Source organism: Alexandromys fortis, unplaced genomic scaffold, assembly GCF_014885135.2.
Source record: "Alexandromys fortis isolate MF-2015 unplaced genomic scaffold, M_Fortis_MF-2015_v1.1 scaffold_6, whole genome shotgun sequence".
NCBI classification, from domain to species: Eukaryota; Metazoa; Chordata; class Mammalia; order Rodentia; family Cricetidae; genus Alexandromys; species Alexandromys fortis.
The window spans coordinates 16620058-16635829 of NW_026067902.1; the positions used below are offsets into that span (position 1 = coordinate 16620058).

At 46.7% G+C, this 15772-nt stretch overlaps 1 protein-coding gene across 1 annotated transcript in view; it reads right to left on the reverse strand.

Moving 5' to 3' along the window:
- Window positions 1–669: 669 nt before the first annotated feature.
- The window catches only part of Sord (sorbitol dehydrogenase), a 31420-nt gene continuing 16317 nt past the window's right edge, over window positions 670–15772 (reverse strand). The window contains exons 4-9 of the mRNA XM_050133298.1: window positions 13399–13558; window positions 8664–8782; window positions 6502–6567; window positions 5568–5743; window positions 2576–2697; window positions 670–1781 (exon numbers count right to left, since the gene is read on the reverse strand). Of these exons, the coding sequence (XP_049989255.1) occupies window positions 1616–1781; window positions 2576–2697; window positions 5568–5743; window positions 6502–6567; window positions 8664–8782; window positions 13399–13558 (809 nt within the window). The 3' untranslated portion in view covers window positions 670–1615. The remainder of the gene's footprint in view (window positions 1782–2575; window positions 2698–5567; window positions 5744–6501; window positions 6568–8663; window positions 8783–13398; window positions 13559–15772) is intronic.

Consider the following 15772-nt stretch of genomic DNA (forward strand, 5'->3'; position numbering starts at 1 on the left):
TCTTCAGGGTTTTACAGGCATCATAAAGCCCAACTGAAGCCAGAAAATGGAAGTGTTAAGACCAGCTTAGCCGATCTACTGCAAGCACAGTTTTAGGCCAAGTGACACATCTTTGCTCTTCATGGCTCAACCTTGCTGTCTGTGCTTCCTGTGGCTCCCAAATCCTGTCGTCTCCTCTCATTGGGACACAACCAGAAGAAAAGTAGTTATTTGTAAATTTAACAGAGAAACCTGTGCCTGCCTGAGACTTCTCAAAAATCTTCCGAAGTGAGGGGCTTGTCTCATTCCTACTAGAGGAACTCTGGGCATCCCCATGCTGGAAGGAGTCTTCAGAGAGGGCAAGCGATCAGTCTGGTGCTAACTAAATAGGACGGAGAGAAGGAAGAGCAAGCCAGCAGGAATGCAAGGCTGCCGAGAGTGTGTGGACAGAATTCTGTGAATCTGCCTACTGCAGGAGCAAGAGAAGAAAAGGGTTGTGCTACTTTGCCTGAATTACTTTCTCTACCTGCAAGATACTCATACATATGCTACTTCAGTTTCTAGCAGTCTGTGGGATTGTATTTCATATGGAAAACGTCCCCTGCTAAAGCTCTGTGATTCTTCCTTGTGGGAACTGGGCAGCATAAGTCTACTCCCGAAACAGGCATCAACCACAGCAGGAGTCCAACACCAGAGACAGAATTTATTTTGCAAAGCAGTCTGAGAAATCTTCAGAAGATTTTCAGCCGTTCTCTACCCACAGCCAAAGAGGTGGGATAAAGTCCGCAGCCCAAGCTACATCACAGTTTCTGTGTGCTCATCTGAATTAGTTTAGGATCACAAAGGGAGTGACTGGACCCAAATATTACACAGAAAAGGCCTAGGATGAAAAGTTCTGTGGTGCCCACCCAACAGCTACCACCAGCCTTACACAGTTATGAGAAGGGGAACATTTTCAGAAAGCCCAAACTGAGTGGAATGGGGGTAATAGTCACCTGGGAGGGAATTCTAATCCCCAGTAAGGGACCCAAGCCTCTGTACTAATTAGGCAGAATTTAAAATCTCTAGGCAGACGTCTCCTGGTTGCATAGCAACTGGCACTGCTCCTTGCTGTGAATGAGCAGTGTTGGAAGGTGGTCCTCCACTTTACAAATGTAATGACAGAATTCTCAGGCATTGAGGAAGAGGAGGTCCTTGGGCAGAGGTGAGTGCTCTTGGTATGTAAGCCAGTGCAGCTCATATGGAATTTGTTTCATTCTTTTGATTAGTTTTTATCCAGAAGGCAAATTCCTTTTCTTATTCTTTTATCATCAAACCAAATGACACTTGGCTTGACAAACACCGTTCTCTGAACTCAACAGATGACAGTCAATCATTGAGATTGAAGATCAGCTATGGGGCCATTTCCATCTTAAAATCCATTCTTCCTAAGTCAGCTCCACCCCCTAGCCTACAAGTCCCCCGAAGTATCACTACTTTTGTCTTTAAGGCACACTGACTCCCCTAGGCTCTCTGTTTATTATGAGTTAATTATTTCTACCATTCAAAGATTAGTTCTGAATCAAGCACCCCCGCTTCCTAGCCATTTAGCCCTTAGATTCTGAGAGGGTGGGTTGAGGACACCAATAAATTCATTTTAGGGGTTCTGGTCATTGGGGTCACACTTGATCATAACTTTCAGCCCCACTCCCTTTTTGGTTGTTTCAAAGGCTTCTACAGCCTTCTCCAGAGGAAATCTATGGGTAACTAAAGGCTTTACATTCAACGTCTTCGATGCAAGCATGGAAATCGCCATTGGCCACCTGTAAGAAGAGATCGTAAGCATTTCATTCACCTTCAGGGGAAAAGTCAGGTCCCCAAAACTACTAATCCCAGAAACTGCTCAGTCACATTTATTTCTAGCACGGTCCTTGTACAAGGTCAGCTCCATAGTGAAGGCCTGTGGCTTGTTATCTGCAGGTACAGAGACTTTCAGTTGCCATATCCAAGCCTCCAACCCCTTGTTCTGCAGTTTAGGCCATGAAGCCTAGATGTTCTTTGCGAAGGACTGAGTGATACTATAGAGGCCAGTGTGAAAAGGCAGTAAATGGGGAAGTGGCCAGGAACAGGCCGAGATAACCCATTCGCACAGATTAGTAGCCCAGCTTGGCAAAGGCGAATGCAAAGTGGGCGCTCTGCTGAGGACAAGGAGGGATAAGCTGGGCGTATGAGGCACCGCTATGCTCCAGTCAGAGCATCCTTGCTGCACACAGTGGGAAGCAGTAGGATATGGATAGGGTGGGTGAAAAGCAGCTCTACCCCCAAAGAGACCCCTGATTCCCTTTAAAGGAGAGGAAGGGAAGTCTGGCTGTAGTAGGGAGGGAGGAGGGCTTAGGTGCTGAGTGGCAGACCCAAACCCCCTCCCTGTCTGCTCCTCCCTCTGAGGAAGAAGTACATGTTTTCTCTTAGCAGCCCTATCATATCGGGTGCTGGCAGTGTGGTCAGGGAGTGCCTCTCATAAATAAACACGCAGAGACTCCTGGTCTCAGAGGCTGCATGGGACCTGCCTTGACCATGCTGGCTGCTGGTCACCTTGGATCACCCTCAGCATACTCACGTGTTGCAGTACCGAAACACGCCCTTGATATCCACTTCCCGTATGGCTGCGTGCATTAGGGGTAAATTGACCATCTCAGAGCCCATTCCCACAATCACCAAGGTCCCACCAGAGTGAGTGGCCTAGGGAAGAAATAAACCAGAGAACTCAGGATATACAGGAGTCCAGAGAACGTGACTCTTGCTACACTACTAATCTCTTCACTGTGCCGCCCAGGGTGTGCAGAAGTGTAAGGGTGCCGTCAGTCTCGGCTGGGCATGGTGGCACACACTGCAAACCCAGCACCAAGGAGGCAATGCAAGAGGATTGCTGACCATTCAAGGCCAGTGTGCCTACAGAGTGAGGGCCAAATTAGTCAGAGTTACATAATGAGATCCCACATCTCAAAAAAAATCAAAATGAAAGTAAGAAACCACCCTCTGAATTCATCAGTAGTGAGAAAACTGCAGCTGTCACACAAACAGGCTGTGGATCCTGTGCTCTAAAAACAACTTCACCCACAGAGGCAGGCAGGAGGCATTTGTTCTACACCTCAAAGGCATTGAGCAGAATGGATCTGTCTTTCCTAAATATTTGTCTGGAAATCCAGCACTCTGCTAATGTCATGAAATTAGACTCCAGGGAGCCACTCCCTTCTTGAAGCATGTCAGAGGAGGGAGAGGATCTCCTGGCAATTTCTATGTGATGCTGTGTAAGTACAGTGCTGGCCTGTGGCATCAGCAGGAAAATGAGCAATTAGTCCTGCAAAATTTCAGTGATAGCCAGACATGGCAGCGACACTTACACCTGACCATTCTGAGAGATACAAAACAGAGCGACAGGGAGGCACACAGCCAGCCCCTCTGAGGGGAGGGGTAGGAAATGTCATGGAGAGAGGCCTGCAGTAGCCAGAGGAGAGGTGGTACTCCAGGGTGCAGCACTGTGAGGCCACTCCTGCTGCTAAAACCTCTGAGCAACCAACTTGGCCTTTCAGCTAGCACCTCGTGGCTAACAATCACAGGGCTTGGTATCATTGTGTGTGCAGTTTTTGGCTGCTTTATGCTTTCACTGAAGTGCAGAATTGCTTATAAACAACCCAGAATAGACATGTAATGGAAAAAGCATCACTGTCTCCACTGGAGATGGGCAGGAGGTCAAAGCTATGGGTTGAGTCACAGTAAACTCTTAAATAACAGCTTTTCCAGAGAAATGCTTTCCCCTTGGGAGTTGCCCTCTCTGACAATGAGGAGGAACTTGCTGGCTATTCCAAGTAGCAGGGGCCAGCAATATGCAGCCACAGGCCAAGGAATGCTCAGATTACTTGACTACTCTGGGTATGGTCAATATACCATGAGATGACATCCATTCTACCCAAGGGCATCTACCACATCACACAGACAGCATCCAGTCACCTCCCTGACAGGAAGGTGATGCTCAGCTGTGCCCATATTTGGCGCTACTGCCTGCTGCGCTCACTGGCAGTATGACCACACCTTCTGAAGTCCATGTTACGCAAGATGGCTCCATGTCAGAGAGACATCACTTCATGCCTGGGAAGTCCCTCAGGTCACAGCCACATCTACACCATCCCAGGTAGTCAGTCTGGCAACTGGCCTACGCTACCAACTACTGGAGGTGACATCTGTTCCCAAGTATCAGGGCAGAGAGGAAGAACAGTTACATCCACCAAGTTTCATTGCCCCTCTGTGGTATGGTATCACCTGAAGATGGTAGATATACCTTCTTCTCTCTCATCACCAGCAATGTGTCTAACACAGAGCCTGGCACCCAGGAGGTGCCACTCACAGACTCATCATCTTGCATAGTTTTGGGATCAATTTGCCTTTCCCCACATGGAAACCACTGGCTATGAGAGTGGAACAGAAGACGGGTTGATTCTAACAGAAACTCAGGACAGGACCAAGTGATACTTGCTTATCCTTCCTGCCACCTCCTTGCCCTCTGTGACACTAAGCATCTTGACAGGAGGAAACACAGCTCTGCAAGAGTTCCAGGCTGGAGGGCGTACCATAGCTAGAGATGTTAGCCTTCTGTCTCACGTGCTGCAAAGTGCCCTGGGCATGAGCTAGCTATGACTCAGAAGGAAAAGAGAAGCCCGTGGCCCTGTGGGAAGCAGTTTAGGAGGAGAGGCAGGAGCTCCTCCCTGCTCAGGCCCTCCCATCCTAGCACAGTTGTTTGTTCAATCCTTCCCATTCAGTGGGCTCGGCAGAGCCGGGATTGACTCTTGACTCAAACCTGGGGACTTGGAAGAGGTTCCTGGACTCTCACTGTAACGTGTTAACTGGATTCAGACCTAAGGTACAGAGGCATCATGCCTACAAAATGCCCAGCAGAGGACTGGCATACAGGAGGCTTGTTTTTCCTCTTTTCCTTGTACTTTGCTCTGTCCATGCCACACCCTCCCCCACCCCAGCTCCTTCTCTGTTTCCCAGAAGTTGCTGGAGGGGTGGAACCTTGGGGGTGAATCAGATATGGGCAGCTTATCGGCTCCTCCTTCTTCTGGAAGATAGCACCCCACTTACCAATTTTAGCCTTGAAAACTCACCTCACCTTGGCGACTAGGTGAATCACTAGCTGTTGTTTTGTATCAATGACTCAAAGACTAGTCTTCCTCAATAAAACAATACAGGAACTTCCTACTCTACTAAGGCATGGTCTTCTGTTTGTCCTGCTAATGGTTTTGTCGAAAGCAGGCTTTCCGGGTACTGGAGCAATGCTAAAGGCAGCCCCATCCTGAAAGGGCATCGCGTGTCTGCTTTCCACAACTGAACCTCATTAGGACTCAATGAGGGCTCATTAGGACTCAATGAGGGCTCAAAGCAAGTACACACAAAAGGCGAGAGAACAAAGTGCAGAGGTGTTAGCTGATTGGGGAGTCACACAGCAGCCCAATGGCGCTCGATGGCGGATCTCCTCACTACTGCTCTCCTTACTACTCTGTACCACCTCTGCCCCAAGTTGCACAGCAGCAAGCTGCCCTCAGCTCACTCACATAGATGCCCGTCTGGATGGAGGATTCCGCTCCTGTGCATTCAATAGTGACTTCCGGTTTGCTCCCTAGCATGCTTTCCACTTTATTGGCAATTTCCTGAGGAGACTCTTTGGTAACCTGGAGGGTGAAATCAGCTCCAACTTCCTTGGCTTTGGCCAACCGAGAGGAAGATAGGTCTAAAGGAAAACAGAAGTTAGTTCAAATGCAGAAGCCAGAGAACTGACTAGGAAGAGAATGGAGGTACAAGATTTGATGCAGCTGTCTGCAGCGCAAGGGGTGAGCTGCTGAGCTCAACAGACCCCACACCTTACACGCTGCCCACTATGTGCTCACGCATAGACACCCTTTCCTTCTGCAAAATACCTCTGCATGGCCTCCTAGTTCTACACAGTTCTACATAGGTACACACACACACACACACACACACACACACACACACACACAATCTTTGCTTTCTAAATTCAGTCAGACCAAAGGCTGAAGCCTCCTCTTAGCATTCACAGGGTAGTATGAAGCCCATACATAAGGAACTACAGAAGAAGTAAAGAGACTTCTACCAGGCAATGGTGATGCACACTTTTAATTCCAGAACTCTGCAGGCAGAGGTAGGAAGATCTCTGTGAGTTTGAGGTCAGCCTGGTTTACAGAGTGAGTTCCAGAACAGCCAGGACTACACAGAGAAAACCTGTCTTGGGAGTGGGGAGCGGAGAGGAGATACTTCTGAACCCTGAGTTAGTCATTCCTGGACAACCCAGGAGACAGGAGGTAGAAGCTCTTCAGACACCAGCACTTCAGGAAGTGTGGTGGTTTGTCCTCTAAAGGTTCACACAAAGGTTTGCTCTCCAGTGTGGAGTTCTGAGGTGGTATACCCTCTAAGAGGTGGGATTGGGGGCAAGGAAATGAGAGCGCCAAGTCTGAAAGAGACCCCTCTTACCAGTCACCAACACTTGAGCAGCTCCCATTGCTTTGGCCACAAGCAAAGTGACTATCCCAATTGTCCCTAGACAAGGCAGAGAATGAAGAAGATTGCATGTTACGAAACATCAGCTTCCCCCTGCCTGAGCCCCGGACAAGGACTACGGTGTGTGTGTGTAAATGTGTGTTGCTAGTGTTTCTCCAAGTGCCTGGCACACAATGAGATGTTAAAACTGTTCATGATGTAGATGTGAACAAATGGGTGAAGGGTTGTTCTTTTCATGAAACACGTTCCTAGCAGTAAGTTCTGTCTGATCCCTCATAGTTCAGAGCTACAGCTGGTTCCCCTTCACTAAGGCATTGCTGGAGAGAATCTCAAAGAACTGGAAATGAGGAATCAGAAGATCTGGATGTTTTCCAGATCCAACTTCAGAGAACATTCCACCGCTCCCCAGGGAAAATCACATTCTTCCTTGACACCCCAGTACCCGTCTTCTGTGAGGTGGGCCCCTGGGTTGACCCACCCACTCCCACGGTATTTGCTTGGTAAATGGCACTGTGATTTTACTGTAAAAGTCCCACAGAAGCCGGGCGGTGGTGGCATACACCTTTAATCCCAGCACTCGGGAGGCAGAGGCAGGCAGATCTCTGTGAGTTCGAGACCAGCCTGGTCTACAAGAGCTAGTTCCAGGACAGACTCCAAAACCACAGAGAAACCGTCTCAAAAAAAAAAGTCCCACAGAATGGGACAATAAGGAATACTTTGAGTTTGCTTTTTGTATGCATCCCCTTGAAAACAACTTTGTGTTTTTTTTCTCCAGGAAACCAAACACTGGAAAATGATACCTAAAGTATCCAAAGTGAGTGGCTGGTTATATGCACTGCAGGAGTGGTTAACGACACAGATTTGAAAATTAGGCTACAACTCTGCAGCTATCGACACAGAAATGTTTACAGAATAATGATTTTCGTATTGCATTTATTTACTATATGTGTGCATGTGTACATGTGTGCAAGTAGGTTCATGTATCATGGCACATGTGTGGAGGTCCGAAGACAATGTGCAGAATTCAGTTCTCTCTTTTTTCACGTGGGTCCCGAGAATTAAGCTTACTTAGGTCATCAGATTCGGTGGTGGGTGCTTTACCAGCTGAGCCATCTCCACAGCCTGGGTTTATCGTTTTGTTTTTAAGGGAGCAAACGATGACTCAGTGGCATAAAGCCTGTAATCTGGCACTCAGGAGGCTACGGTGGGATTTTAAGTTTAAGACTATCCTGAGCTACAAAGCAAGGCTCTATTTTTTAAAAGCCATATTTTTAAGTCGCACACAAAATCCACCCAGCAGTCGGCAGCAGAAGCAGTAGCACCTTGAGCTGGAAGCCAATCTTGCTACCCAGAAAGACCTCAGTCAAAAGCAAAACAAACCATAAAACTAAAGCTAACTGATTCTGCACCAAAATAGTAACAGCAGTTCTCTCAGGCTATGAGTAATGAACTTTGACTGACTTCCTGTGAGCATGTGTGCGTGCGTGCGTGCATGTGTGTGTATCGTTTGGGTTACAGCAATTAAAAACTCAGGTGACTTGGTCTAGGCCTTTGGGATTTGCTTCAAGTGGCCAGAAGCAGGAGATGGGAGAAAACTCAGTGGCTGGGCTCCTTCCTTCTGTGAACAGGGCCTACCTACTTCCTTTGCCTAGGAGGCAAGGCTATCCTTTCTCTAGTGTGACTTACAAGTTACAAAAGTTACTCTCCACTTTACTACCAAAATTTCCCCAGTTTTATTGAGGGTTCAAAAATTATTGCAAGATTTTTTATTATTTAAATGGATAGAAGGTTATATTCCCTATGAAATCTAATGTAAGTTACTACCATGCTTATAGATATTTTATTTATTTGTTTGTTTGGGCTTTTTGAGAAAGGGTCTCACTGTGTAACCAAGATTGGCCTGGAATACACAGAAATTCTCCTGCCTCAGTCTCCTGATGCTGAGATACAGATGTGTGCCATTACATCCACCTTCGATGCTTCATTTATTTAGCCAAGGGCTGCTCATTGAAGGAGGCACTGTAACCCTCTCCTACCCAGAAAGGGTCTAGAATCACCTGGAGAAGGAATGAAATGGGGAAGGGATTTCCACGTCCCCAGGCAGTGAACCCACAGTCAGGGGCCCTTTTTCTTACCAGCTCCACACACAAGGACCTTTTTCCCCAGAGAAACTGAACCTCGACGGCAGGCATAGATCCCCACAGAGAGAGGCTCAATCAGGGCCCCTTCCTCAAAGGTGACATTGTCAGGAAGCCTGAGAAGTAATCCAGCATACACAATTAGGGTCTCTTACTTTATTAGGTACTGACAATGCTATTAACACTGCACTACCATAGTACAGAATTACTACTATAATCTACCACTGGTATTACTCTGTATTTGCCTAAAGCCGCTACAGCAGTTAACATTTGCATTGACTTATGTATGTGTACAGCAATGCGCTGAGCACATTATATACACTTGCTCACCACACTGTTAGAACGGTTCAGCAGTAGTTTTGTTACCCCCAGTCTATTGAGAAAGAAATTAGGCTGCAAGAGTTAAATGCCTTATCTCAGAAGTTCAAAGTAGGGGCTCAAAGGGGTTGAAGTGGAAGCCAGAAATGCTTGCTTCCAAAAGTCCTGCCATTCTGCCCCAGGAAAGTAATTTTCTTTGGCGAAATCACTTCAGATTTCAGTGACTATGTCACGGTTTTTGCTGATTTTTTTCCTTCTGTGCTGGGGATTGAACTCTGTCCCTGCACATAAACACTGGCCCACACTATGTGTTTTTCCAACATGCCTCCCAAGCTAAGGCGTGGCATGGTTGTCATTAACCAATGAAAGCTCGCATAACAAATGGCTAACATAACCAGCACTCTCACTTTCGGCTTCTTGACTTCTCAGCATGGCTGGTTTCCCTCTAGCAGCCCCTACCGCCTTGCCAGGCGATGACTTCACTGTGAGCGCCTCTCTGCTATCATCTCCGGTCATCTACTCCAGAACCACATCTGGTGACAGCAGCTGCCAGGCTGAGATGGAAACAGGGATTGTTCCAAAGAGCTGAGTTAACAATGTGTCACCTAAGCCACTAGGTTCTTGGTTTTCTCTTCTGAACCCACTGGCATCTCAACCACATCCACAATCCCACTGGTGGCAGTGAGTATTTGAGGGAGGCCTGGCAGACTAGAATGCTTTCTCACCCATTATTCCATCTAACCCTGCCAAGCAGGCAGGGCAGGCTTAGTTTCACCTTTATTCCTCAGTGACAAGATTGCAAGGCTGATTCCCAGCAAGATGCAAGCCAAGGAGCCCTGATTGCCCTCATGTGCCCCACATCAGGGGCCTCTTGGCACAAGTAGCTCTGGTGCTACTTTATTTCTGCTGGTTCCTTGCTATCCAGTGTTTACTCAGTCCCCAGCAACACGTGCAAACGTGGAAACCTGTAAGTTCCCCAGAGAAATCAATGTGGCAGCTAGACGTGTGTTGAGCCCACCAGCCTTTTGCCATTGTTATAGTGGTTTACAGAATAAACGCAAGGCCTCTGCTTCTCTCACACCATGCCCCACAGTCTGAGTCATACTCTGCTCACCCTATGTTTAACAAAATGTTAAACATTTTGTTTAAGAAGAAAAATGAAACAAGGAAGATTTCTAAACTGCCATGAAGCAACCCCTTTGCACACACACCCTCTCAGATACAACGCCCTGCCCTCACATTCTCCTACAGAGCTAGGAGTGGTTCTACAGCTGAGTGCTCCTCTCTCCTATCTTTGCCTTTCTGTAGAATAAGAACAGTAAAAAGAAAAGAGGGCGGAGTGAGACGGGAGTACCTGTCAGCCAGGTACTGCCTCCCCACACCTGCAGCAGGCTGAGAGCAAGGCTCAGACATGCAGACAGAAGACCAGGAGTCTAAGAGCAGTCCTTCTACCGCTGTCCAAGGGAAAGGGATCAGAGCACTAGGGCTTTTGTTAACCTGGGCCTTTTGTAATTTAAGAACACCAGGGAACAGGCAACTTGGTGGTTTTTACAACAGGGTTCAGCGAACAGATAAAAGGGTAAAGGATGAAGTTGGGCAAAGCTGGCACACACCTTTAGTCCCAGCACTCGGGAGGCAGAGACAGGCGGATTGCTGTGAGTTCGAGGCCAGCTTGGTCTACAAGAGCTAGTTCCAGGTCCAAAGCTACAGAGAAACGCTGTTTCAAAAAACAAAAAACAAAAAAAAAAGAAAAAAAAGAAAAAAAAAAGATAAAGGATGGTTAAGAATCCAAGGAGGAAGCTAAACACCAGAAGACATAGGGTAGGAAATACAGACGCTGTGGTAGCATAGGAATTCTCAGAAACAGAATCAAAGAGGGAGGCTAGGGCTGAGCCACAGCGGGAAGAGGCACTAGGAAGCCTTGAAGGAAAGGCAGAAGCTACACGGCCCCTAGGGATTCCTCAGATCTGCCACGATCACCGATAGCCAGCATATCACTCGCCACCACGAACCACCCATGCCCATCTCAGCCAAGCCTCCCTCCTCAGGCCTGAACCTGGACCCCCATCACTGAGCACCTGCCATGTGCCATGTGAAACACTTGATATACTCTTCCCATTGAATACGTTGACTGTTCTAATGAGAGAGATACTGTCATGATTTCTATTTTACAGGCAAGGATTCTGAGGATTTCAAATACTAAAGACCTTGGTCAAGGTCATATGGTAAGCAAATGGCAGAGACTGCTGTTTTGAGCTTTACCAGTGTTCCTCTGCCTTCATGAAAGGCTGTTTAAGGCTTAACTTGGCATCGGACCCAGAAAAAGATGGCTGATTCAGGACCCCCTTGCTGACACATACAGTCTGTATAGTCTGCTCTCCTCTAGGGCAGTCTTGGGGGTTGGCCTCAATCATTACCACAAGTGAGGCAGGGCAATAGTGCAAGCACAAGCAAGAGCATGCAAACTCACAATGAATGAGCAAAACTGGACAAAACAACCTGTCAGTGGGCCAAAAGCACAGTAACGAATGATGCACACTCTTAGCCAATCATAACACACCAGCAGTGACCAAAAAATTCTTGCAGCAACTTAATTTCCCTAATATCATTAAAAAAAAACACACACAAGGGGGCTGGAGAGATGGCTCAGCGGTTAAGAGCATTGCCTGCTCTTTCAAAGGTCCTGAGTTCAATTCCCAGCAACCACATGGTGGCTTACAACCATCTGTAATGAGGCCTGCAGGAAGAATACTGTATACATAATAAACAAATAAATAAATATTAAAAAAAAACACAAAACCCGACCTTTTTACAATAAAGAGCTCTGTATTGGAATCTCTTGGAGAATGTATTGTTGCCTCCACATCTTCTCATCCCCGCCCCCTGGGAAATGGGGATCATACAACAGGCAGCAGCAACACACAAGGTCTCTGGCCTATGCCTCTTCTCTGAGTTTGCAGGGAGTACTGGAGCATATCAGCTATAGCCAGCTGGGGGTGCCTGTCTGCAACCGCAACAACTTGGGCAGCAGAAGCACAAGGATTGCTATGAGTTTGTTGTTGGCCTAGACTACAGAGTCAATTACAGGCCAGTCTGGACTATATAGTGAGATCTTGTTGAAGAAGAATGAGGAGGAAAAAGAAGACAAGGAGGAGGAGGAAGAAGAAGAAACCAAAACAAAAATTGAAAAAAAACAAAACAAAAAAATCTCAATTAGATCTGTCAGACCATTCCTGTCCTTGGTACATTTAGCCTTCATCACACAAGCCCCCTCTATCACACAAGTCCCCTCTATCACACAAGCCCCCATACTGTCTGAGAGCTGCCAGTATGCTAGATGGAAGGAAAACACTTGGGTTGGTGCACGCCAGCAGCCTAAGGCTCCATGGTACAGTATGCAGGACGTATCTCTCAGATGTAGCTTCTCAGCTCAAGACTGTTCCAGGCAAGGGAAGGGCAGTTTGTACCCTGGCTGTGCTCTGTGCCTGAGTTCATTAGCTTTCTTCTGCTTCACTTAAGCCTGGCATAAAACTGGACCAATGTTACTCATCCTATTGTCATTCATCATGCATTAGGCATGTAAAGCCCTATTCTAAACAAGCACATGTATGGAGTAATAATGACTTTCCATGCATTGCCTAATTTACTCTTCTGCTGGCTAAGAGAAGCAAGGTCACAGGAGTGAATGGACCTAGCATGCTAGGACTCATGCCCCAGGACCACACTCAGGTTCCTCAGTAAAACCCTGGAAGGTGTTGCTATTGGTGGTGGTTGTTAGTCTCCCACTTCACACAAGCTCTGGATATATAGCTCTGGCTGGCCTGCCTCTGCCTCCAGAGTGCTGGGATTAGAGGCGCAGGACAACACACCTAGCCGTAACTTTTCTCTCTGTGGCTGCAGTGGAAACTGAAGGGAAGGCTGAGTTATGGCAAGTTCTCTCCAGAATGGCAGCAAGGGGTGAGTGATCTTGGTGATGAGTTTCTATTACTGTTCCAGGTAATGGGAAGAGACACTGGAAGGCCACTGTGAGTCAGACTGAGCCCCAGGCAGGCTACATTCTCTCGGTGCCACCAAGAAGGGAAGGCCTGCCTTTAATGCCTTGTATTTAAAACTAATGCTGAGCTGGGCGTGGTGGTGCACGAAGCGGGCATTCTCTGAGTTTGAGGTTACTTATCCAGATCTACGTGTCTTTGAGCTCAAGGCCAGACAGAACTACAAATGAGTCTCTCTCTGTCTCTCTGTCTCTGTCTCTCTGTCTCTGTCTCTGTCTCTGTCTCTGTCTCTCTGTCTCTGTCTCTCTCTGTCTCTGTCTCTCTCTCTGTCTCTCTCTGTCTCTGTCTCTCTCTGTCTCTCTCTCTCTCTGTCTCTCTCTCTCTCTCTCCCTCTCTGGTATAGGGATGTGTTAGGTACTAACTTGTAGCAGAAGTCAGCACTGTGCTTGTAGTACCGACACAGGTTCCCATCATCTGGGGGTGTGGCACAGAAGAAGATGGACGGGGTCAGATTGTATCGGCCAATCTTGCAGAATTCATCTGTTTCTCGGGGAACACCGGGCTCGATGGCAACCCGATCACCTGGAGAGGACAAAGACAGGCCACATCTAAGAGCAGAAGAGGAGCCTCACTTGTGCTGGGTCTGGTTCTGCTTCCCAACCTTTGAGAACAAGAGCAGAGGCAGAAACACTGCGAAGGCATGCCGGCTCACTGGCTGACACCACATGTGGGAAGTTTAGATGGTAACTAAGAGTCAGTCCATGTATGCATGGTGCTCAGAGGTCAGAGAAGGTGCTGGATCCCCTAAGACTGGAGCTCCAGACATTTGTGAGCTGTGTATGGGTGGTGGGAATTGACCCTGAGTTCTTTGGAGGAGCAGCCAGTGCTCTGAACCGCTGAGCCACTGCCCCAGCCCCCATCCATCTTTTCTAGTGAACTTGTAAATAGACTAAAAATGTCCAATACTCTTCAGCCTGCCAGTTATTCACTAGAACCTAATAACTGAAAATGTAGGTATGATGAGCCACACAAGTCTTAAGTAGAGTAGTAAATACATTTGACAGACATTTTTTCCTATGTGAGGGAAAACTGCCATCAGGACACAGAAACTTCATCCCTGTGTCCATTTCTAGTCAGCTCCCGCTCCAGCCAAGACATCTGATGTTTTGAGTCTGTTCACTATAGATTAGCACTGCTCCTTATACACCATTAAAAATTGGGATCACATGGGATACATTCTTTGCATCTGGCTTTTCATTAAGTGTTTTTGTAGGTTGATACTTGTTATGTATCAATTGTTTATTCCTTTTTTGTGGCTGAATGGCATTCCACCCTATGAGTATAGCACAGATGGCTAAACTATTCTTGAACTGTTTGTTTCTCATTTTCTAGATCATTTTTATGGATATCTGGACTCTTCACTTAAATTGAGCATGCCTTAAGATTAGTAGGTTGTCTGCTTTATATATATTTTGCCACAATGGGGTGGCGGGGCTGGAGAGACCGTTCAGTGTTTTAAAAGCACTGACTGCTCTTCTAGAGGACCCAAGTTTAATTCCCAGCACCCACATGGTGGTTCACAGCCAACTGTACCTCCAGATCCAGGGTATCTGATGCCCTCCTCTGGCTTTCACAGACACCAGGTGTGACATGGTGCACAGATACACAAATAGACAAAATATCTATAAACATAAAATTTTTTAAATTGAAAAAAATTTATAAAAAGCTTTATATTCTAAAAACACAAAGGATCCACAGAAACCCAGTGGCTTTCAAGATGTACCTCTCAGCCCGCCCGACCCTTCCTCGGCTGTTCTCACCCTGTATTCCTCCTGCTGCTCACACAACAATGCCCACATAAAGGATGATATTCTCAACTTGACCTTCAAGATGGAGTTTAACATTATCCCCTTTAACCTTCTAGATATTACCACATTATACAATTCACATTTGTACAGTCTTTGGAAGACATCCGGCCTGAGAATAGGTGTCTGAGAACCCAGACACATTACTTGGCCTGTGTCATTTTACTTGTCTGACCCTCTTTACTAACTCAAAACAAAACATTCTCAAATCTCAGATGACAGGCAGCTCATTGATTCAAACATTCACTCTTGAGCCAGATCGAACAGGGTGACATTCCAGACAGCTCTGAGACTAGCCAGTGTGTGACCCTGGGCAAGAACAACATTCCACTGTCTGCATCTATTAATAAAGCTAATAATGTGTACTTTGTGGTAATAAATAATTACATGTGCTGGTGTTTAATGACCAGCAAACCAATACATACAAGCTTTCTTCTTCCTTTTAAAATTATTCTTGTCATATATCCAGCTCCAAGATAATATTATGAAATGTCTTTAACCACCCTTGCTCACTGTCAGTGTCCTTTCTTTGACCTCTGACTATATACTTCTTTCTCCAGTTGTTGGTGGTGTTGACAGTTCTAACATCTGGTCTCCCTAACTAGATCTATGAATCCAGGACTCACTATTTTTTTCCCCATTTCTCAAAGTACCTGACCCAAGTCTGAACCATAGGAGACACTGACTAAGCACCTGCTAGAATTTAGAGAACCTGGTCCCACATGCAGGGATCGGCCATTGCTTGGCTGCTGGAAGATAAGAGCCTTCCACTTTGGGATAAGCCTGTATAACCACGGGCTTTTTCAACTTGCATTAACAACAAATGAAGGCCTTGACTTAAGACTCCTAAATGAGACACGTGTTTAACTTCTAAGCTTACTCATCCCTCTCTATGTCTAGTCTCAGAGACTAAGCTGCTTCTCTTGCCAAT